Raw genomic sequence first — 25227 nt, 5'->3', positions numbered from 1 at the left:
TTGAATATTTTCAGTACTTCAGATAAAAGCCCTTTTACCTCCACTGTCTTTATGTAGGAGCAGAAATCTTAAAGACCTACAAGTCAAAACTAAACCCCACAGATATCACAGGAGATTAGTGAGAATTTTCAATGTAATTTGGATGAGACAACCACTTAAACTCCAAACACAACCCATCTCAAATATTGGATTTAATCTTAATCACATAAAGAGCAGAAACAAACAGCAGATTTGTTGCATGGCTTTTTGGCTCAGGTAGAACACCAAAGTTTGGTTTTGTCCTCTCAGCTGACCCTATATAGCAATCTGTGCAATTGGCAAAAGTCACAAAAGACTCACAAAAGAGGAAATGTTTTATTTCACTCACAGAGAGCTCTTTCGCATGGTTTGGAAATGGCCAACAGAGTTGAAACCAAGCGTAGCAAAATGTCCACTTTAGACTCCTTCAGCTCGCTGTCAGACTGCAGCCTGTTTCCTTTCATGTCTCATCTGTGTAATCTGTCTGTTGCTGTAAAAAACATAGAACACATGAAGCGCAACTCGGGAAACAAGCTTTTCACTAACATTTTATGAAGCCTTATTCAGTCTGGACTGCATCATCCAGGATTATTTACTGGGTTTGTCTGGGATGTTGATGCTGCTGGCTATTCTGTCTCTGTCTGTAATAAATCAGTAAAGCTATAAAATGAAGGATTAATCCTAATATTCGTTGGGTAAGGACCTGGCTGTTCATGTGATAAGTGCCACTCCTAAAATCCTAATGATGCTGCTGGCACCAGAGAGTCATATAAAGCAGCGTTTCAAATGGAAAGCCTGTTCCTGGTCAAGCAGCCGCAGACGGCCACAGAGAAAGGAGCAGTGGAGGAGCCTGAGGAGAACACGGGACAACACCATCTCTCCTGGCTCTGAACTCTGCACTTGGCTCAAACCCCGTCAATTACTGCGAGATATACGGGCAGGCCCATTTCCACCACTTTACTGAGTCCCCTTCAGTTGCGGCCCACTCAGACTGTAAATTATCGCTCCCCCCTTCCAACATTCACAGCAGTTTGGAGTCACCAGTGAGACCCTCCTCTGTCTCGGTCCGATTCTGAAGGAATTCCCTCCCTCTGTGTGCCAAACCCCAAGCCTTTGCAAACCAGAGCTGTGGAGCATGCAGCTGCATGCTCATGTGGACACGCTCACTCGCAAACATTGATTTAAACACACACAAATGCACGCAAATGTTCGTATATGGTTTATAAAATCCCCTGGAGCTGTAGATCATTGGGAACAGGTAGAGTTTAGCACACGCATAAACACACACGTACTTGCACACACACATACGCACAGGCTGTAGATCATGGAGGTGGGCAAGGACGTCAGCACTCCCATACACAGTGAGCCTTATTGCAGAGTTTAATAGAGGAAAGCCAGCATGAATCCCTACAGTCATTCTGTTCCAGTCAAACACACCATTCACAACACACTGGGCCTGTGTGTGTGTGTGTCTTCAAACGCACATGGACCTTCCTGCATACTGTACATTATGTGTTTCTGTATGTGTGTGTGAGTTAGAAATGTATACAATATGAACGTGATTGACTTTGTTCTCGCACAAGCATGACACGCTGTATGCGTATGGTACATGTTGTGTGTATATGAGCTGTGTGTGTGGTAATGCGTGTGTGTGCATTTTCTGTATCAGCGACAGTGTGTGTGAGTCATAGGATGGAGGACATATTGACCCATCACTGCTGTTCTGTCACCTCTTCTCTTTATGAGTCCAGCCTTTTAAAAACACACTGGATTTATGGTCAGTTTGGGCGCTATCTCAGACCCGGTGTGTATATGTGAGGAAGTGTGAGAGAGAGGATGTTGAGTCAAGAAAAGTTTTTTTTTTTTTTTTTTCGTACCCCTCCAAAACACCAAATGTAATGTAGAAAAGGAGGAATTAAAGCCATAAACATTCAGAGTGAGGAGAGGGTTATTAGCGCTGCATGATGCCACCGGGAGTTTTCTGCTGTATTATCCATTTGGGCAAGACTCAACTAATCTCTTGCCTGTCTTAGATTGTAAATGAATGCAGGAAGTAGCCAGTGAAGGAATAAAACAGGTAAAAGATGATCTCTGATGATCTGAGTTATCTCATCTAGAGATTAAATTGAAAAATAATTACACGGTGAAGCTGTGGCCAGTTCAGCTGTTTCTACATGAATAATAAATGACATACTCACTAATATAACGCATTAATAGTTATAAAAATATTTATAGTAAGTGAATGAAATATATATACATATCGCTATGAGAGTCTGTGGTAACACAAGCGTTCAATTGAAGATTTTTTTCATGTCAGAGTAACATGTTTAGTTTGGGGAGTAAACTGTCTGAGTTGATGTTTACACAAGCTGACCAAAAACCAGGTTATCTGTGTAAGAACAGACTCCTCCATGTAAACACAATGATTAATGTCGATATTAACACTGAACACACGCATCGCACATACATGCAATACAGAGCTGAGCGGTGCAGATGGCGACTTGGCATCTTCCTCTTTACCTCGCTTCAGCCTGCAACCCAAAGTCCCACGTCATCTTAAACATGCCCTGCTTCCAAATTGATTTCACAGTGCGAGAACCCCCTCTGAGATTAACAAAGCAAACTCTACTTCTACTGTCCAAAAGAAGCACCCACAGATTTTTGCTTAAACCTAAGATGAGCAGACGAGGAGGATTTTCTTGAGACTATACATCCTTTATCTGTAATTTTAGGTGCTATGTAATTGTGGATGGAGTGTAATGTGTGGTCCATTTGCTTCATTAATGGGGCAGACGCAAGCCATTCAGCCAAGAAAACCCTTATTGTTCTCTTTACCTTCACGTTTTTAATGTGTAGCATTAGTCCGGCGGTTGTTAGTGCTAGACCATAGTGCTTTGCTGATGGTCAAATGACAAAGTCTTAATAGAATATAGTGGGACGGGCAGGACAAAGGTGGGCAATGTTCAGCTGGATGCAGCCAATTCCTGTGTGAGAGGCCTGCCTAAAAACCCTATTCATAGGCCGTCTAATGCTGGTACGTAATTAAATGTGATTACTGGAGCAGAGGGCTTCTCTCTCCCTCTCTGAGGGCCACACACAGGACTGGAGGCAGCATGCATGTGCTCATTAAGGAGACGCTAACAGATGTACATAAGTAATGACCACAGGCATACCCAAAAAATCTGAGCCATATCTCTCTCCCTGACACACACACAAACATAAACACAAGTAAAAAAAAGATCATATATATATTCAAAATGTTAACTTTTCAGGCACTCAGAAAAGCAGGATTAGATTTGAAAGGAAATAAGCCAGAGGGTGGTAGAATCCTTTTTAACCGAGGAGTATGGAGCCAGTCAACTTGAGATTAAACATGAATTGGAATTGCTAGTTTTTTGCCCTGAGAGTTTGCAGCCAAAGACCAAAGTCTTTCTAAAATACACAAAAATAAATAATCGCATACTAAGTGATGTAGCAGCAAATAAAAATCAGGCTAAACTACAACCCTCAGTCAGTTATAATCATAACGCAAATAAGCAGAAACATAAACAACAATCAATTATGGTTTCATCTACACATATACACACACACACACACACCTTGTCTGGCATGCTCTCCGGTCCAGTTTCCTGGGCAGACACAGTCCCCTGGTGCTCATGGGAAATAGTGAGCATGCCAGGCCCCACAAAGGCGTCCTTTCAGTCGCCCGCATGCTTGACCTGTGCAGGGTCAGCGCTCTGCTTTGTGCCCCGTGACCCCTGAGTGACCCGAGGTCATGGTGAGGGCCCGAGGTCAAATCCAGATGCCTGCGTCTAATTTCACCCCAACTGGGTTATCCGTCCAAATCTGCTCTAAAATTTGGCCCTCCCCACCCTACCCCACCCTACCAGGACCCACTACAACCTCCACACATGACTGAGCCCCATAGACATACACAGGTACTCTACAGTCTAATTGGACTACTGCGGAGCAGCGCTCACACTCAAAGCTCTCTCTTACTCACATTCTCACATTCATACACACACACACACACACACATACACACACTAGCCTGAATTAGTAACTGCACTAATACCCCATCCCGTGGCCTTTGGTCTATCTTGAGGGATTAGGTGCAGAAAGACACACATACAAGCACAGATACATCCACATATATGCGCACACACACACACACTAAGGAGTGCGTCAGGCCTGGCTGAGGGTCTACCTTGAGGGATTAGGTGCAGAGAGACAGGACCCTCCAGCCAATCAACTGGTCTGTCACTTTGATTTTGAGGGGTCACTAGTGCACAATGGCCAGGGTTTTCCTGTCTTAACCTCTCTGATCACACACATATGCACATACACACTCATGCACATGCACAAATAATGACAACAAACTAAATTTATATCACGTGCATAGCAGTCAGAGCTGGTAAGATGCCTTATGGGTTGGAAAAAAGCAACAATAGAAAACAATGAAGGGTAAAAATAGGGAAAAAAGATTGAGATTGAATGTGTGGAAAAGAGACTACACAATTAAATGTTAAATTCTGTAAAAGTGTGTTTTCAGAGGAAACGGTTAAAGGCAAAACTGAACTATAGACTCCTTGGACTGGACTTTTAACGTGCGCACAAACACACACACACATACATTATTACAATTCAAAATCCCCTTGTCTGCCTCTCAAAGCTTCATCACATCCCTGCTTCTGCAAATCCTCTATCCCTGGGGGAGAGCACACCCAGTTGAGGGAAAGCTCCCAGGTCAACCCCCACGTCCAACCCCTCTCTCCGTCTTCTCTTTCCTGGTCAAACAACACAATTGTCAAAGAGGGCACTGAGCAGGCGCTTTGACGAATGGAAATAAACCGGGCTGCCGCCAGCAGCCTTTCAGGTGCTCAGGCCGACTCTGTTTTCTGACGTCAGCCACGATTGCTTTGTCCTGTTTTAGTCTTTTTTCGTTTCCCCTCACACCTTTAGCCTTCACATCCCTCTGTTGCCTGTTTCCCTTTCCGGAAGCTATTCTCTGAGGAATCTGGAAAAACAGGATTCATGCATGTCTGCTGGTATTGTTATGATTACAGAGCCAGCCAGTGGTGAAAGACATACTCAGGTTCTCTCTTTAAGGAGAATGGTTTTTTTAAGTATCATGCTACAGTAGTCTATTTTGGAATAAAATTTGTAAATTTTCCACATTTTCTTTTTTTTGTGAAATAAAGGCCTAGAGCAAGTTGTTCAACATGAATGAAAGTACCTGAGAAGTTTAAACAGGATATATCACCCTTGGTGGAATATTTATACTTAAAAAAAACAAAAAAAACCACAAGCTTTGCATTTTGCATTTTATAGATTTAAGGTTGTTTTTTTTAAGCTATGAAAAGGGGTGATTTAGTACAGCAGTGTTGTCATGAAAAACAAAAGAATCAGATTTGAATCAGAACCACAATCAGCTTTAATAGCCAAATATGATCACACAAGGAATTTGACTGGTTTGACATTGCTCTCGGCACAAATACATATAAATAGATATAAGAAAAAACTAAGAACGAGATCAAAGAAGAAAAAATTAACAACTCAGTGTAAAAAAAAGAAAATAGCATAGTAACAGTAAGCAAGCAATTACTAGTGAAATAGATAAATACTGGATAGATCTATACAAGGAATGGATGAACATCTGCATTGATATCGCTACATTTCAACATTCACATTTAATATTATTTACATGCATTAAAATATCTGTTTGGTGCAATTTTAACTTTTGAAAATATTTAGGATAATGTGATAGAGGAAATAGCAGTCGGCCCGTTTTTCGCCTTAAACTATGCTGTGGCAGTAACGGCACATGTCCACTAGTGGGCGGCGGAGTGTCGGCGGAGAGTTAAAACGGGCGGGCCGTCTCCTCTTCCCTCAACTCCTCGACTACCAGCCCGACTTCCTGGATACGCGCTCAAGGGACGGACACCTCGGATTTGTTATTATCGTCCAACGCCGTCTTCATCTTCTGTAGCTTGAAAAACATGAAAACCAAAAGATCCCGTCGATGAACGACCCCTTTAAAGTCAGGAACTCACCGATGATAACGTGAGCCGGAGCGGAAGCCGGAAGGCGCTGAGGTCCAAAAGAAAGGTTAGTCAGTTCACAAAAACTAATGAGCCTGCAATCTAAAAGCGTTTTAGACGGTTTTAATGCAGCTCCTGTCAACATGCGTGCGTGTGCGTGTGTGTTTGATTAGTAGGTGTTGAATAAAACTTAAAAATGTTCCAGCGTGTCAAGTGGTACACTCCGTTGTTTTTTCTGCTCTTGCCCAGAGCGCCACGTCATTGGTCGGCAGGGGAGTCAGAAAAATACACCCGGGTTTTAGTCCGAGCCCTCCGAGTTTGGACCAGGGATTAGACGGTGACACTTCCCCGTCAGCCTTCAGAGTGCTGCTGCCCTTTTTTCCTCACACCGACGGAGGACCAGGCAAGAAAGGCTAAAAATGACGGCGTCTAACTCCGGTCTCATCATGAACGTGGTGAACAGCATCGTCGGAGTCAGTGTGCTCACCATGCCCTTCTGCTTCAAACAGGTGCCCCCCCGCAGCGTTACACACACTGCATTACTCTGTTATTTCCCCAAGAATACACATCAGCGTTACACACACTGCATTACTCTGTTATTTACCCAAGAATACACATCAGCGTTACACACACTGCATTACTCTGTTATTTACCCAAGAATACACATCAGCGTTACACACACTGCATTACTCTGTTATTTCCCCAAGAATACACATCAGCGTTACACACACTGCATTACTCTGTTATTTACCCAAGAATACACATCAGCGTTACACACACTGCATTACTCTGTTATTTCCCCAAGAATACACATCAGCGTTACACACACTGCATTACTCTGTTATTTCCCCAAGAATACACATCAGCGTTACACACACTGCATTACTCTGTTATTTACCCAAGAATACACATCAGCGTTACACACACTGCATTACTCTGTTATTTACCCAAGAAAACACATCAGTATTAGTTGAACTAAATCAAAGTATTAAAGACAAAACTGAAGTGGCATCAATAGATATAGTTTCTATCTGAAGCTCAGTTGTATTTACGTTGGGTTGTGTTGTTTTGCTTGTTGCATGTTGGTACTGCCCAACTTCCTCATAAGAGCAATGAGTGGATCCTTGATCATACACAGGAAGAGTCTCTCCACTGTTCAAACACACTGTCCAGCAGCCTTTGGTAAATACTGATTGACTGATCGCCATCACATGTTTTCAAGCAGTCGTGTCTACTTCCTGCGTCAAGCCCTCCTGCTCATTATGTGGGGCATTAAAACAGTGTGTACATGTAATTTACTAAAAAAACATTCTGATGATGCGACAACCACAGAGATTAAAAAAAAAAAAAATATATATATTTTTTTTGTTATTCCATTTATATTGTTAGTGTGTAGAAATAATTATTTCTACTGTTAATCATTATTATGCCAGAACAATTTTCAAAAAAAGGTGAAAAAGATCACAACTCCAGACTACCTTGAGCAATAGAGCAATTATATAATTATATTCTTAGTAACTCTTTTGAAATTATATTTGCTGCCTCTCTTTTCCCACCCTATGTTATTTTCATGCAGCCTGTTATTTTAGTAAATATTATCCCAATATCAGATTTAATTTCAGTTTTTGATTTGTTTGTGTTATCTTTGAGGGAATTCATTTCAGTGTCTTTCACATCATCAATCACCATCAGGTGCCCCTAACAGGCAAAGACTTTAATATCACCAGGATTATAATAATTCATTTTCCACTGAAAATGGCTGTGGAAATTAGACCCATTTAGCATAGCCTTCACCACCCGGAGCTCTTCGGAGTCTGTACAGTGTTGTTACATAGCTCTCAGTTAATGTTTCATCAAGCCCAGTAGAAGCAAATTTTTCTTTTCTATTATAGATTAAACTGATTTAATATGTTGTGCATTTTTGGTTTGATCATAGAATGAGTGTCTATTTTTTTTACAGATGTCTTATCCATTAATATTTGATGTAAAATTGGCAAATGTTTCCTTCTTGGACCAGAGTTACTAGTTTTCAAAACTAAATTGAATGAGTATGGTTCACATGCCATTTTGACTTAGCCAGGACGTCAATGTTACTTTTCACAGCAATGCTGTTATGATTTGACTGCAGAGACTGTTCCTCTTTTTGGATTTTAGTAAAACGACCAGATTTCAAAGCAGGTATATTAAAGTCTGTATGATACATGTTAGCTCTCTGCTATCACAGTGTGGGATAGTGCTGGGAACCATGCTGCTTTTCTTCTGTTCCTGGATGACCCATAAGTCCTGCATGTTCCTCGTCCACACAGCTAGCAACACCAAACGAAGGACCTATGCTGGACTGGGTGAGATTAAGTGCAAATAATTAACAATCATCTAAATAAACATGATATACGCTGCTTTGTATTTATGACTAAGAGCACAGTTATTTATTGACTTAGGATTTGTGTTTGCTACTGTTTTTAAGTACATTTTTGTTGGCAGTATAAGATAAATGTGCTGACCACTAAAACCTAAATTAAATTCACAGAACACTACATCATTTCCCACAATCCCAACAAGGAACAATTTTGTGGATTACAAATTCAAACTCCTGAAATTTAGTACAGAGGAAATAAAGCGTGAGGCTACTGGAAAGACCTCCTTATGATAGTTTGAGCTCAGGTATTATCAAAACAGGCTATTTTAGGACACTGCCATCTGTTTGTCTCTGTGTTGTTTCACACTGACATAATTTCCTTCTCTGCAGCCTTCCATGCCTATGGGAAACCAGGAAAAACACTGGTGGAGACAAGGCAAGTTTCATTATTTATTCATAATAAACATTATGCTGTATAAGTGTCTATAGTGACTTTGTTATTCTGCAAATAATTCCTTGAATATTGAGGCAATCATTTAGAATACAGATTGTATTTAGAGGGTGAGCATTGCAGAGATATTAAAGTTCACAGGTAATATAAAATGGATGAATTTCCATAATCACTGAATCTGAATACATTTGACATTTCCACCTGTCTCTGTTTTCTCTCCTGTTTGTTCCTGCAGTATGATTGGCTTAATGTTGGGGACCTGTATTGCCTTCTATGTTGTCATTGCTGATTTGGGCTCAAATTTCTTCGCTCAGCTGTTGGGTTTGCAGGTTTGAAATCCTAACTTTTATGTTCATATAAACATAACTGTAGCAAATGTGTTACAGTGGTGGATTATTGTGTCATATTATTGTTCATAGGTGACTGGCAGCTTTCGCGTGCTGCTCCTTATCGCTGTGTCTCTGTTCATCGTGCTTCCGTTGAGTTTACAGAGAAACATGATGTCGTCCATCCAGTCCTTCTCGGCAATGGCTCTAATGTTTTACACCCTCTTCATGTTCACGGTGAGCAAGGGGTCACACAGCTGCGTTCTACATGCATCTGATTGGACTACTGTGGAAAACAATTTTGCTTTGCTTACAAAGCAAAACAGTCAAAATACATAAGCTCAGTACCTGAAGTTAGCTATACACACCTGCAGTATACAGTTTAGAGTATTATAACATGTAGTGACAATCTAATATGTGTAACACAGAAATATATAAATTCAATAAATTCTTCTACAGTAATAAAACAACAATAAACAAGAAAAAAAATAGCCTGAGTTTATAAATAATATTTGGAATAGCGTTCAGGAAATGTACCATAGCAATAGGACAGTTTCACTGCCAACTGTTGGCGTAATTGCTTTCTTAATATTATAAATTGCTCATAGGGTTTTGTGGTTTTCACTTTTTGTTGATTCTGAAGCCAATGCTAAACATATTTTTCTGTAATATGATTACAAAGTCTGTATATTTGTACATTAATATCATAAAGTTTGTAATATCCAGGTGTACTATTTAACATATTAATATTACAGGTTTCTCAAGTATAACCCATACTGCAGTATTGCCACACCGTCTGTTAAACTTATTTGATTTTGTGAATTCTGTATTCAGTGTTAGTTCCTTCTCAAGGGCTCTATTGTATTGTACACGTCTTCCCTACCAAGACCACATTGTCTTGCTCCTGTTTTTTTTTTTTTTAAAGAGCAGATCGAAGCTAAATCACATCAGGCAGAAAACAACTGCTGCTTAATTCTTTATAGAGAGAAAAAAAACTCTTCCCCGTGAGAATGAGATGACACTTGAATTTATCCCTTAGAGACATTTTAAGCACAGTAAGCACAAATTAAATAGTGGTCATACGGCCAAGTCAAATAAATCTCAAACCTTTGCAGCTTCAGGGAATTATTTTTCTATAGTTGCTCACTTTGGTCTGTGTCAGATGTAGATATGTCAAATGCATTTTTATATTATATTTTAGAATTCCTCTAGACTTATTAATCTGGTCCATTGATTTTGGATGCTGTTAATAAATCGGCAGCATTTGACATAACTATAATATGTATAGCTCTCTGCCCTAACGAATCAGAACGCATTAGCAAATCCTCTTTTGCAGCTTGTTCATAACATAACTTCATAACTTCACATAAATTAAATTTTTCTCAAACCTGCAGTCACAGATCTTTAAGACACTGTAATTATCTGATAGATTTGAGTTAGAATGTGATCATAGGTGCAACATAGTGGTTCAAACCAGAAAGCAGTCCAGCAGCATTTTTTCTGTCCCTTGTGGTTCAGCTTCTTTACTCTTTAAATGTGCACACACAAATGTGTGTGTGTCTGTTTCACTGACCTGTAATGCTGCTTCCACAGACTTCAAACTGTTGTTTACAGTGTCTCTCTGTCATGTGACTTTTAGTTCCATAGCATGGCGATAACCTGGAGCACTGGTGCAGTTTGCTTCTGGCTTTAGCGGGCCTGGCCAGGCCCACTCCAGACCCCTAACCCTCTAACAGTGACATATCTCCTTCCCTCCCTCCTTCATTCTACCTTTCGTCTCTCTTTCCCTCCTGCACTTGTTTATTTCTTTGTCTTCATCTCTTTTCCTCATGCCCTCCTGTTCCTCCTCACTCCACTTTACTACCTCCTCTCCTCTTCTACACCCTTGTTTGCTCCCTCCCATCCTGCTGCTGGTGCTGTAGATAGTGTTGTCGTCTCTCCGCTACGGCATTATCTCGGGCTCCTGGATGGAGCGGGTTCACCTGTGGCGCTTGAAGGGTGTCATTCAGTGCCTGCCCATTATCGCCACAACCTTCTGCTGTCACCCGTAAGTAAACTATGGATACCACCCCCACAATAACACCACCGTAAGGGCAGTGGGGGGGGGTGACAAGTTAAGGAAGCCTTATATGTTCCGCGCAACTTAATGCTCCTTAAACCCCCCCCACCTACCTGAACCTTCCACCCACTCTTCTCAATTGTCCCCATTTTTCACTTTGTTTGCTGGTTGGCCTGAGCCTTCGCAGCTCTGAGTGTATCTGTGTGTGAGTGCTTTTGGTGGCAGTAGTATGAGGCAGAAGTCAAAGTGAAATCTTTGCTGTGCTCATGCCCGCTCCCCAAACCCAGGATGAGCAGCCTGGGTCTGGGTGTGGAAGGCTGGAGGGTTATGGACTGTTCTGCTGTCCTGTGGGACTTTATCAGGTAAAGAAGCAAGACCAAGGAATCACATGCTGATCGAAAACCTGGGGATAGTTTGATTCTAGATTTATGCTCCTTTTACTGTTTTATTTTTTATAAAATTTGGGAATGTCACTGTTATTCATGGGCTTCATTACTCAACTTTTTTAGAGAATGCAGGTTTTTGGTTCAGTGTGAGGTTTCCTGTCATGTCTCTTTTCTTCTCTTCAGTTTCTTCTGGTTTTCTCTCCTCATTCATTACTTCCATTACCTGTCTGTGAGCCGTCAGCATGGGTGCAGCCCCCCTCTTCCTCGAGCCCTTTCCCTCTATTCTGATTTTGGTTCGGGCTGTAACCCCCCCCCCCCTCCTTCCCCTCAGATGGTGCTGTCCTCGTTCAAACATGGGCTGCTCAGTGGCTGGTGGCTAGGGCAGGTCAATGTGGTGCGCTGGGAGGGCGTGTTTCGCTGTCTCCCCATCTGTGGGATGGCCTTCGCCTGTCAGTCGTAAGTACTCCTCCTGCCCCTCCACCTGCACGGGATTATGTCATAGATCTAATGTCAAATAAGACTATAAAGAAATCTGACGCTGAATGCTCATGGAGCCGGAAAGACAGTAGTCCCAAAATTCTGTGCCGGATGAATGCAGCTTTTCTAAACGGCCACACAATAAATGAAATCCTTCCTTTCTGCATGTACAGATTGAGAAAGAATCACAATCAGTGCATGTATAGTAAAATCATTCCCTTAAGCCACAGTGGAGGGTTTTGGGTGAGTTTGTCATTTCAACAGTTTTGTGGTTGGTAGGAGGTGTCTATTTGTTGCAAAAGGAGGCTGCATATTTTCTAATGAGCTTTTCACAGTCATCTCATCTGTTTCTGCACCATCACTCAGTCCAACTTCTCTGTAATCGACCAGTGACTTAAATTACTTTTTGTCCATGTCATTGCTTTTTGATTTTCTCGTGTGATGGGAATAAAACTCAGTTTGGCGGGGAAGGAAAGCAAACAGTTGTTGGAAAACAGTGTTCAAAAATTATCTCAGTCAATCAGGTTTTCTGATTTGTAACATTATTTTGAGATTTTTTTTAGTTAGATAATGATAGTTTTCACTGCAATCTTTGCATTCCATTAAGTTTCCCCAAAGCGATTGCTAAGATCATACTACGACCACGATGTCATTTCTCACAGCTTTTGAGTGTCACCATGCTCATTTATTTCTCCACTCTCACCTATCTGCATGCTCTCTCACTGCCTGTGCTGTCCTCTGCTTTAGTGCTTGCTCTGGGGTTGTGGTGAGCTCAACAGGTTGTGGGTAACAAGTGAAGTCGAAAGGGATTTTGTCAAAGGTTTGAAAGCAGTGCTGGGGTGAGGTCATCAGGGGCCAGATGTTTGGGTGGTGGTGGCGGCATACGGATTTGTTTGTCTGAGAGTGAGTGAGGTAAGTGGCAGGAGTGGGTGACTCTAGGTTGCAGACCGAATTTAGACTTAATCAATGTAATCGCACAAAGCCAACATAGCATTATGGCATTGATGGTCATTAGCAAGTGAGGTGTGTGTGTTAGCAGAAGAAGAAATTGTGTGCTTGTGTGAGTTTATACATGTGTGTTGGTTCCACTAGTGGCGCTGAGTGATATTTGGCAGGATGATTTCTTGGCCTGTGGTCAGGCCGAGCGAGGCAAGCGCTCCGTCAGGCGGCAGGCAGCTTAAGCCAAACCACTAATCAACACATTGGACTGCCGCCATCTTACAGACACACATTGATGTATTCACAGGCTGATTAAACAGCTCTCAGCACATTGGATTTTTATTACATTCATGAAATGTGTTTACTTTCAGTTAAAACATTACTTAACATCACCATTATGACGGCATGGGAGCTGGCCCTGTTGTTTTTTGGCTACATGTTTGTATTGCGAGGAGCAGTTAGCTCATAATAGAGGGACATAAGAAAAACATGTGCGATGAAAATGTCCCTCTGTGATGCTACTGTCAGCATGCTTCCAGCTCCAAGTTAATGATATTATCTTCGGCACACAGTCTAGGCCCCAAACACACACACACACACACACACACACACAGCCTCACTTTAAAGTGCTGTTCAGTCATATTTCCTCCTCTTTAAAGGGCAGCGTTAAAGCAAATAAAAACACTTTAGCCTCTGAGTCAGGACTATTGGATGACCATTAGATGCTTTAACTCCGCACTTACAATATGCTATTTTATTTAACCTTGGCTCTGAGATTTACTGGTTTGTGGATTAAACAAGGAATAGCAACACGGGACAGTGCTTGCTCATAAAACCAGTGTGTGTGAAAGAGAGACAGGCAAAGAGAACAAGAAGCAGAGAAAGTTATGGTTTTTCTCGCTTGCTCTCTCTCTCTCATGCAGCTCTTCTCTGTTTCTCCCTTCCACTTCAATAGAAGAAGGAGAAAAAAAGGAGGGGAGCACAAAGAGTCTGCCAGGAAGGTTTATAATGCTTTAAAATCTACCAGGCAGTCACTATATATATATATATATATATATATATATAAAAAGCCTGTAAATTCACAGGTTAATGTCCCAATGCTCCTCGACATTGCCACAGTCTTTTATATCAGAGAGCAGAATTTGACACCTGGGTTAAAAGACAGACTCAGGTTCAACCTCAGCCCACCTCGACTACTGTCACCCATCCTGTGTCTCACACACACATACACACCATGTACACTTCTATGCTTCAGCCCCATTACCATGACATTACATCCATCTACAGCCCATTTAAAAAAACACCTGCAATAAAAAAATGTAAACATGATTTCTTAGTAAATTATATTGATGATGTAAAAAAATACCACATGCTGAAAAACATATTGCCTTCATGTGTATGTCAGATGCACATACAGACAAAATTTGCATATTGACTTAAAAGTATTTTAACAATGTTCAGCTTAATGCCACCTTAAAACAAAGCGGAAGCATTAAGCCACAATGTTTCAAAGTAATGTCATAATTTGTTGAACTATACCTATAGCTTCATTTTTTGACTTTTACACGTTAGTGCTTATTCATATAAATTGTAATTGATCTGTGATTAATAGGAAATAATGCATGTTGTCCACAACAGCATTTTTCACGTCAGAAAAAAATCTGACTACAGCATAAAAAGGATGAGAATTTAGTGCAATGTTAGTTTTATAATGTCAAATCAAATGGGCTAAAAATGCAAAAATGAATAACTTCTCTGAGTAGCATGCTGACAAGGACGTGAGGACAGCGATGCATCATTTGATTACTGGGTGGCATAAATGGGCCCCTATATGGCTGCTCATTAAAGAAAATCTATGGAGCAGTTTACAGTACCAGATTTTAAGCAAGTAGCTATTCAGACCATTACTGAGCAGCTGTTAGAAAGTAAAAAGAAAAACAAAACACACAAACAATTCAGTATATACATCTCTGATTAGACTTTGGATGGTAAAGTGCCTCTAACAAAAGTTGCATGTGTGAATCAGACAACACATGAAAGCATACAGAACTGGTGTGATGATGTTGTAATGCAACATGCAGTGCGTGTTTTCTGGGCTGCTTGTCTCTCACAGGCAGGTGCTGCCAACCTACGACAGCCTGGATGAGCCATCTGTCAAACGCATGAGCACCATCTTCACCTCTGCTCTCAACGTAGTCACTATCTTCTACATCACTGTGAGTGGAAATGACACTGCCATTCACACCAGTCACATTTGTCTGTCAGTTTTGTTGCATGGAAACGTTGTGATTTTGTGTTAATAGTGTCTTTTTGTCATGACCCCACACAACCATCTTCAACTCCACACCTAAAGAGTTTCTGTATGGAGTCTGTCACATTTTTTCTCTTTGACCAGAGACACTTTTTTACTAAAAATTAACCTTGACTAAAATAAGAACAAAGCCTCTCTAGCATATTCACTTTCTTGTATATGGTGTCCGTCCACTTTCTAAAACAGGTGGGATTCTTTGGCTACGTTAGCTTCACAGAAAATATTGCAGGCAATGTGCTGATGAACTTTCCGTCCAACCTGGTGACTGAAATGATCCGTGTTGGTTTCATGATGTCTGTGGCTGTTGGATTTCCAATGATGATCTTGCCCTGCCGCCAGGCCATCAACACTATGCTTTTTGAACAGCAGGTGAGCTCCAACACCACTCACATACCTCCTGTCTTGGCAGTGCAGGGCACCAGAATGTTTCTGATGTGGATATATAACAACATTGCCCTCATGGCATTTTCTTTGTAAATTATTTTAGTATTAGTTCAATAACAGTGTGGACTATAAAATGTCTGTAGTAATAGGTATACCTCCATTTTATTATTTAATCATTCTTTATTAGTATTAATTTCAACCATCTTTTAGGCTTTAACACATAACTGTAGAAGTAGAAACATGCATTATCTCTAGTGAAGTTTGACAGACAAACAGAAATATGTTGCTCCATGTGAACACAGCTCACTGAAGACACTTGCTGTGGTTTTTAACTATGACGTCTATTACATTTTTTATCATATCCAGATGTGGGTGCAGGCACATAAACACATCTGGCCTGTTGAAGTTGTGTCACATGTACTATTTCTTGTGTAATGTTGAAGAATGTCTAGCATATACAATATTGTTGGGACGCCTTTCATCATCCACATTCAGCACTGATTTCAGGAGTGTGGATGGTACAAGTAATGTTGTGGCCACAACATATAAATGAATATTCCAATAACACTAAGTAGTACAAGCTGTGTGTGTGTCATCAAGAGACAAAAATCATCTTGTATCCTGGAATTTTTTTCTCCCTTTTTGTCTTACTGCCATTTTTCTCTCATTCCTCTTATTTCTCTCTTACAGCAGAAGGATGGGACATTTGCTGCTGGGGGATATATGCCTCCTCTGCGCTTCAAGATGATCACCCTCTGCATTGTATTTGGCACCATGCTTGGAGGCATTCTCATTCCCAATGGTACATCCTCTGTGTGTGTGTGTGTGCGCCTACAACCAGGCATGGAGTGAATGAATTAGAATTATGTGTGTTCATTTGTGGGTAGCTTATTGGCTGGAGGTCTTTAAGGTACATGTGTTCCTTTATGTGGGTGGAGTAGCTGGGGAGTTTTACGACATGTGTGAATGTGACTTTACGAGTCAGTGACTGTCACACTCTAACACAGTCCTTAAATCAGCGCCCTAACTTTTATCCCCTTTTAGATGGGCAGACGGGGAGATGGGGCTATTATTCTCCCAGACTCCCTCTCTCCCACACACTTAAACACTCACAAAATCTGTATACACACCAATACAGCCTCTACGTCAGGTTCTTTCAGTCTTTCCGCAAGCGGCTCCAAAATGGCGGGAATGTAAAGGTTAGCATTAGTTAATGTTTTATTCATACTTTTATATGGTCGCTGTTTGTTAAACTTGTGTACAAACAGACACACACATACACAGAGAGGGACTGCATGGCTCTTTGTCTGTCTAATCAGACTAATAGACTGAGGAGAAGGGAGGTAAGGACCCTGGGGAGAATGGACACTAAATCTGGGGAAGACAATATGGTGTCCGTCCTCTGCATGAGCGATGGGTTTCCGGGCCAGAGGCCCAGCCGGCCTGGTCTACAGAGACAGGGGTGGGGCTGGAGCTCACTGCTGCCAGGAGCAGGGTGCCATGGATGGGGTGCCTGCATGAATCTGGGCAAGAGCTGGTTATGTTAGACAGAAGCAGGTATGAATGGAGCTAGTGATTAGGAGCACCAAGTTATTTGGCAGAGGAGAAATGGAACAGAAAGCCCTCGGCTTTGGCAGTGTTGGTGCCAGTGTTTTGCCCATGGGCTCTACAGCAGTGGCTCCCAGCTTTTTTGGTATGACATACCCCCAGGTTCCCAGCAGATAAGCTTGGAATGACAGAAGCCTGAACTTTCAAACATTAGACTATTGCTTTCAGCTAATTAGTTGAATTGTTTATGTACAACTTTCTGATAACTTTTTCAGATTTTTAAATCAGTAATTCTTGATTATTGTTTTGACTGTTTATTTGTTACTAGCACAAAAATCCTGACAACTACAGAGTGTCCTGTGAAGTACCTCTGGGTGGGAATCACATGATCAGCAGGATCGCAAGCTGATCCATGTACTTTTCTTTTGGTTTTCTCAATTTAGTTGAAACTATTTTGGGTCTGACGGGAGCTACTATGGGCAGCCTCATCTGCTTCATCTGCCCAGCTCTCATCTACAGAAAAATCCAGAAGAATGGCATCATTGCTCAGGTTACACAGTCAAAATTAGCATTTCTCCAATCAATTTTCTAATTGAAACCAGAAGTTGATTCACTGACATTTTGTGCCTCCTCTCTTTCCTCTAGCTGGTACTTTGGGTGGGTCTTGGCATCCTACTGATCAGCACCTTTACCACTCTCTCAATTTCTGCAAGTAGCCCTGGCACCAGAGTCAAACCCCCGTCTCCCGCTGCGGCTGACAAGAACAACCTGCTACCAGACCCCAACGAACTGCACGGTAAAGATCGTGACATGCGCTAATGGCTGGCAATCACTTATCTACTTGACAGACTGTAGATGAAAGTGGTTTACTAATGAGCCATGGAAACATTTACCTCAATGGGCTGGAGCCAGAGTTGTCTGTAACGTCTGAAATTGGACAGAGGTGCTGCATGTAATTATTACACGCAAAAGGCACTGGCGACACAAAAGACATGTTTATTTTTTGTTGTATTTTCCAAGTTGTGGACTTCATGCGTTCCCCAGAAACAACAATATAAAGAGTATATGAGCCAGTAGCAAAAGCCAAATTAAACTAAAACAACACAAAGCCACAGCAAGAGAAAGAGTTCCTTTCATCTCTGTGAGAAGAAAAGATAGAGACAGACAGAATGACTGATAGAGAGACAGAGAGACAGGCAGGGTGAGGAGATAACCTCTTGATAATATCTGAGAGCAGCATTGAGTGCTTGACATTGATGGAGCGAGAGTGATGCCCTTCAAACTCCAGCTATTTCTCTCCACTCCTCTACCTCTGCTCATTTGTGCTACCACCCCTCCCCCCAAAATACATTGTCTACAGCTCTTGTCTTCCCCCCATATCTCCTGTGGCAGCTATAAAATGCCTGCAAGCACTACGTAAACGGGTTGGTAGAGCTTTGGTGAGGGTAGAGGGGTACAGGCAAAACTAATGGAGATGAGATGTAAAGTAAGGTTGTGACATATTTTCTCTGGCTCTATCTTCTGTTTCACCCTAAAAGAGTGTCACTCCCTCCCCTTCACGTTTTCCAACAAGTTCACTCTCAGTCATCAGTCTCTTTACATCCATCGTTTTTAATCTTTCTGTTTGTCCTGTTCTTTATTCTGCTGCCCTTCACCTCCCATCCCTCTTTTTGAAACTCATGTGGTTTGATTTGCTCTCCCATTTCCTGTTTAATTTAATCCATTTTGCTCCTCTCTAGCTTATTTCTTGTCATGGAGCAACTGTGTGTGTCCTGCCATTGTCAGTATTTGCTGCCATCTGGTGGATTTATTCATCTGAAATCAGCAGATGAATACAGCTCATTGTGTCCCAGTGTGTGCAGTCCATGTGAGATATTTCTGGGCATTAATTTCTTTTAATGTCAGCAGTTAATATATACAATACACGACTGTGTAAGAACATAAGAATGCATCTCAGTGGCAGTGATAAATATAATGCTGTATAATATAGTCATTTTACTTTTCTCTGAAGAAATAATGGAAAAAATTAAACAGTCCGTTTATGGTTGCTAAATTTAGTTGCAGTAAAAACACATATGTCAGACTGATGTATAATCGGTATTAAAACAATACAGCAAGGTCAAAACAGTAAGAAAAGCAAATATATCCTAGCGTGAAAACTGTGTATGTTTACATGCAGAAAATCTTCCAATTAAGATGGCAGGGGAAATGGACAGACCAGACCCTGTAGCCATTGAACAACCTGTGGAGAGGCACCAGGCTGAACCCCCCCAGATTAAATTACCAGTAGAACTACCTGAGAGGAAGAAGGAGGAAGAGGTGCAGTTGGACCGTCCCGATGCTGGTAAGGAAATCAAACCAAAACCAGAAACTTCAGTGTCATCTGTGAAATGTGAAGATAAATTACTTGTTGTCTGGTTTCCCAGGTGTTGCAGTGCCAGAGGGAGAGGCCCATCGTCATGAGCCACCAATCCCTCACGATGAGGTGAAGGTGGACACAAGAAAGGAGGAGGTGAAACCAAATGTTGATGCAGCAGAGGTGGAGTCCAAAAGAGATGTGGAGCATGCTTTAATGCATGCTGTGAATGTAGATGACAAAAAAGAGAAAAAGGTCAAAGAGAAGCCTGAAGGTGAAGGTGAAGCCCTGTCCAATGAGATATTGAAGAATCAGGAAAGAGAAGCAGAAAAAAGGCAGGACATTTCCCAGATAAAGGAAGACAATAATCCTGTGAAAGATCCAGTGGCCCATCAGGCTGTAGTGGTACAGGTCGAGAAAGTGGGAAAAGTTCCAAATGCTGCTGGGAAACGTGAGTATGTGTGGGTGTCATTGTAAATGAAGGCAACATAAGGCAACAAACACAAATTGGAATATTGACTTTGTGACATTTGGTGATCCTCAGCCCAACTTCCTGAAGGAGAGCATCATCCTGTTGCAGATGGTGCTCCAGCTGCAGATAGCAAAGACACAGCAGACGAAAAGATGGACGGTAAGAGTAGTTCATCTTTAACTCAAGGGGATTACACACACTTACTTATCTCTCTGATTCTGCGGAAAATTAACCCCATTCTTATTTAAAACCAACTTGAGATTGCAATTTTGCTCTAGCTTAGTAGGGCCAGTGTTAATAGCCTGTGAAACACAGGGGCCTGGCACATGACCGTTATCTGTGGAGGGGGGGGTTGCAGCATCAATTCTGCAATTATGTGAAATAACCCTAACCCCAAAAAGATATAGCTGCAGAAGAAATAGTGGCAGGTTCAGCATAAAATAATTAAAATAATAACTGCAACATTTAAACATATTGTTACTTTTTACAATGATTTAATTACAGACTGAAGGCTTGGTTGGTGAAGTTAATCGACTCCTTCATTGGCTCCTTATAGCAGACATTATAGATGACAACTATGATCTGCTGTTTATGCCTTTCCCACTCTTTTCCTCATCCCACTTTGCTTGTTTTATTTTATGTGATCTCATCTTCATGGTCTGTTCTTGTACACTCCGACTTCATTTTGAAGATACATATGGAATAAACCACAGGAGGGATGTCTTTCTTTTACTTCCTTACCTGGCTTGATACTGGTCTTTTTTTGGCTATTGTTGACTCTTTTTCTGTTATTTACTTTTGCCCACTCTCTCTCTCCGTTCTCATCTTTATCCCATTTTCTTTCTTTCTCTGCTGGACACCTATCACAGTGATAAAAAAGTTGGTTGCAGGTATGAAATTGCTCTTGCCTCTTCTTGTGTTTACTTCTGCTTGTAATTCACATTTTCTATTATTCAGTCAAAGGGACATTTATCTATTAGTAGATATTATAATATTCACATGGTACTTATAATTCTAAGTAAATAATGAACCAATGTAGAGTCCACCCGTTCACTCTAACTCTAACATAGCTTGTGTGTGTCTGCAGCTGCCCATTATTTCCCATTTCAGTTTATGTTTAAGGATACAATGTAGATTTGTGTGTTTGAATCCTTGAATAGTGGATTATTGTCTGTTTCCCTTCCCCTCTGACATAGAGCTTGGCCCTAACTGAGCCTCTTATGAACATCTAGTAATGCAGATCTCTGAGTGGTTTGAGACTTCTTTGTAATTCAACATTTCTGTCTACATGTAGAGGGCCAGCTCGACCATGCAGTGTTACTGCAGGTGATTAAGGAGCAACAGGAGCAACAGAAGAGACTTTTAGACCAGCAGGAAAAACTACTGGCTGTTATAGAAGAGCAGCACAAGGAAATCCACCAGAAACAGCCTGCTGGTATGTATACAAAATATATTTTCTCTAGATATCTAGGCCACATAAACAAGAGTGTAGACAAAATGTTTGTCTCTTTAAGCTGCGGCTGAAGGTGAGGCAGAGAAAGGTGTCCAGGAACATGCAGAGGTGATTGAGGGTGGAGAACTGAGACCCAAAGACTCTGGACTGGCCTCAGATGTGAAGCAGCCCAAGGATGAAGCTGGAGCTGGAGCTGAAGCTGGAGCTCAACAGGGTGGAGCGGTTGGGGCCCACGCTGGGCCCCAGAATCAAGCTCAGGATGGGGAATATGTTGTTGATGCCAGGGGACCTAAAGTAGCAGTTCCAGCCGCTTATAAGGAGGATATTCAAGCTGCACCTCAGGCAGATTCTCATAAAGAGAATGAGCTGGGAGCAAGAGGAGTGCCGCTGGGAAAGAAAAAACCCATTGACCACCAGCCTGTGCCTCAAAATGATAAAGTAGCTCAAGTCGGAGATGGAAACTTAAATAAGGAAATTGAGAGAAATGACAATGTTAAACAACAAATAGAGAAAGACATTCAGGCTAGACAAGAAAAAGAGCAACATGAGAGGGAAGCAAAGGAAAAGTTGGCCAAAGAGCAGGAGATTGAAAAGGATAGGATAGAGAAAGAAGTGCAGGCAAGATTGGAAAAGCAACGGCTGGAGCAGGAGATAGAGAAGAAGCGGATAGAGAAAGAAGTGCAAGCCAGATTAGAAAAGCAACGGCTGGAGCAGGAGATAGAGAAGGAGCGGATAGAAAAAGAAGTGCAAGCAAGAGTGGAAAAAGAACGACTGGAGAGGGAGAGAAAGGAAAAGCTGGCCAGAGAACAGGAATTAGAAAGAGAGAAACTTGTACAGCAGAAAGCTGGAGAGGAGAGACTGCAACAGGTGATGCAGAAAGCAGACAATGAAGTACTTGAGAAAGCGAGAAAAGAAAAGGAAGAAGAGCAGGCGCAGAAGAAGCTGGCCCAAATAGAGCAAGCTATAGAAGCCCAAAAAGATGCACAGGGGGATGAGAAAGAAGCCGGTGATACTCTGAACAGAGGAGGACGAGACCTCAAAGAGAAAGTTGCTGCTCAGGCAGACCCCAAAGAAGGAGCAGAAGATGGTGCTGTCAAAGACGATGCTCACCCCCAGGACTCCCATGAGAGGGTCCGGGACGAGGGGAATAAGGATCTAAGACGGAGGCGCAGGGCACTGAGACCTATGGAAGCTGGAGGGTCCAGGGGAATGCCCGGGCTGGAGCCCCTGTTGGAGCTGGGGGGTTCAAACCTGCACGCAGCCCTCGAGGAGCAGCTACTGGCAGGGGCTATGGTGCACTCACGGCAGATTAAACAAGCCTCAGAGGATGAGGCAGTGAAATAACACACATCACACACAGTCTCATTTCATGGTTGTACAGCAAGTTCACAGACACTGTACACCTGCAGGACCTGCTAATACTGTGGACCAGGGTATTTTTGCCTTAAATTCTCCCTTGCCTTCTCGAACAAAGATATCTTTTTTTTTGTCTTCATACTATGTACTCTGGAACCCAAAGTCCTTGTTTAAGTGCAAAAGTCTGGAGGTTTGTAAATATTAACTTATTTTTGTCTTATGGCAGAAATTTTCGATGAATTTACAATTGAAATGTAAATATATACATCTATGCAAATACGATTGTTTAGAGTATTTTGGCAGGGCATAAAATGTTTGTATGAGTCACTTTAATTAATTTTTTATATTTACTTGCTTTTGGAGGCTGCCTCTGTACGTTTGTGCTTCATTTTTTGGCGTATTTGTCAAACATTCTGGTCAATTTCTGTTTTTATCTTTTACTCTCAGATGTAAATAATGTGTGTCTATTCTGTTTAATTGTGGTCAGTTGAAGGTTTCATTTAACCTACATTTACTACAACTTGGATGTGTTTTGGATATCAGACCCTTTCATGAATGGATTTGTAAGGCATTAAGGCTTTGAAAAGAAAGTCACCAAATTCAACCTCATGTTGGAGCTTACTGTCTGATAAACTGTGGACCATGAAGCAGCTCAATCCAGAACCTGACTGATCCATGACTGAAATGAATCATTCCTTCATCAGTATCTAGTCCTTGGTGGTTTAATAGTGCCTTCTAATCCATATGCTGCAGTAGTGATTGTTTATCAAAACAAAATGAGGCAGTGCATCTCAATTTGTCTATAAGATATATACATGTGTTCAGGAAATCTGGATTGTTTAGTGTTCCTTAGTAATTCAGGTTCCTCTCTCGAATAGCACTTCAGCACATGTTGGACCTTAGCTTTGTACAAGAGGTTATTTTTCTGACTATTTTTCTATGTGCATTGTATTTCTGTCCATTTTGGTGATGAGATTAAATGAAATAAATAAAAGTACAACCAAGGCTGTTGATGTTCAAACCATAAATACATAATATATGCAAAGTTTATTCACATTTCTATACATTTTAACATTCATTCATTCATCTTCGACCGCTTTATCTGTTTCCGGGTTGCGGGGCTGCTGGAGCCAATCCCAGCTCAGATTAGGCGAGGGGCAGGTAACACCCAGACTATAATAATGTGATTCCCCCCCCCCGATGATATTTCATCACTTCAGAAATCCAAGCCACGCTGAACTTCTGCCACTGTTCAACAGCCAAATCTTTCAACGCAACTGTGATGCTTTCGATTTATTTGGCTCTTTTCTTGGCCTGTAACAAGAAATTCATATCAGTTTAACTATATCACAAGAGCGTAAGGAGTATCATGTATGTGACTCACTGCGTTAGTAAAGCAGGTCTTCAGTGCTTCAAATTCCTTCACACATAAGTCTTTGTGCAGCTCCTGTCTGCCTTTTGTGGTAGCTGTGACACACTTCCCATATGCTGCTGCCTGAATCACACAGGACAACAAAGGTCACAGGGAGTGACTTTACAAAGAATCTCTCCTTTGCCACTGCTTGGCAAAACAAACAAAAACATTTATTTTATCCTTAGACATCCTTACTGTTACCCTGTTACCCTGTTTCTCTGCACTACATTTTAGTTACAATGTACACGTCTGTACATTATGTTGTGCATAATATACTTGTACATAATATATGTCTATGTATAAATGCATTTTAGCTAATTTCACCTTCCATGTTCCTCCTTCTGTGTTCGTCTAACTATATTTTTATATGACTGCAAACATAAAGCTGTCCAGTCAAAAATAAGAAACACAAACATTCCTACAGATGACTTACAAAAATAAACATCTAGGTGGAGTGAAGTTTAGTGTGGATCATTTGGAAGCTGCAGAGTCTCACCTCTCCTGCACACTGAGCGAACACTTCGGGAAATTGTCTTAGTTTCTCCCGGCTGCGGCTCCACACGTTGGGCCCAGACATGGTGCTGTTCACACTTTCCCCCAAGAGCTTCAGGTCTTTTGAGTCGACTGAAAACTGAAGAACCGGTGTAGACGGAAGATCCGGCCCCGACGCTGCTTCACAGTTACATTACAGACGTATGAAATACATATCAATGAGCAGCCGAGGCAGTCCTGGTAACCGTGGACGGCGCCATGTTGTTGACCCTGTAATCAAGGAAACGTCAGGCGTAATATCCGTAAATATGATTGGTTCATTTCACCGTCAATCTAACTGTCAGTTCGGCCTTTCCCGAAGCCGATTCGCTTCTTTTTCGACGGTAGG

General features: G+C 41.6%; 2 protein-coding genes across 5 annotated transcripts; one reads left to right on the top strand and one right to left on the bottom strand.

Moving 5' to 3' along the window:
* The first annotated feature begins 5932 nt into the window (after positions 1-5932).
* Positions 5933-23938, top strand: slc38a10 (solute carrier family 38 member 10). Of its 3 annotated transcripts, XM_029527458.1 has the most exons (18): positions 5933-6126; positions 6309-6568; positions 8284-8401; positions 8806-8851; positions 9102-9195; positions 9286-9429; positions 11115-11239; positions 15167-15269; positions 15551-15733; positions 16439-16550; positions 17740-17846; positions 17942-18092; positions 19476-19640; positions 19723-20103; positions 20197-20283; positions 21419-21559; positions 21639-22189; positions 22256-23938. In XM_029527458.1, the coding sequence occupies exons 2-18, from the start codon at positions 6479-6481 to the stop codon at positions 22919-22921; spliced, it is 3264 nt and encodes a 1087-aa protein (XP_029383318.1). In that variant the 5' UTR covers positions 5933-6126; positions 6309-6478; the 3' UTR covers positions 22922-23938. The 3 variants fall into 3 exon arrangements, with proteins under 3 accessions (XP_029383318.1, XP_029383317.1, XP_029383316.1); XM_029527457.1 differs by lacking the exon at positions 11115-11239 and adding an exon at positions 11969-12093 and having other exon boundaries at positions 21639-23938; XM_029527456.1 differs by having other exon boundaries at positions 21639-23938.
* On the bottom strand, positions 23839-25102 carry ndufaf8 (NADH:ubiquinone oxidoreductase complex assembly factor 8). 2 transcript variants are annotated; one of them, XM_029527460.1, is made up of 3 exons: positions 24844-25102; positions 24318-24428; positions 23839-24247 (listed from the first exon to the last, which is right to left on the bottom strand). In XM_029527460.1, exons 1-3 carry the CDS (start codon positions 24922-24924, stop codon positions 24227-24229), a joined length of 213 nt encoding a protein of 70 aa, XP_029383320.1. In that variant the 5' UTR covers positions 24925-25102; the 3' UTR covers positions 23839-24226. The 2 variants fall into 2 exon arrangements, with proteins under 2 accessions (XP_029383320.1, XP_029383319.1); XM_029527459.1 differs by having other exon boundaries at positions 23839-24428.
* Between the last annotated feature and the right edge of the window lie 125 nt (positions 25103-25227).

Source organism: Echeneis naucrates, chromosome 19 (assembly GCF_900963305.1).
Source record: "Echeneis naucrates chromosome 19, fEcheNa1.1, whole genome shotgun sequence".
NCBI lineage: Eukaryota > Metazoa > Chordata > Actinopteri > Carangiformes > Echeneidae > Echeneis > Echeneis naucrates.
This window is presented reverse-complemented; position numbering and strand designations above follow the sequence as displayed.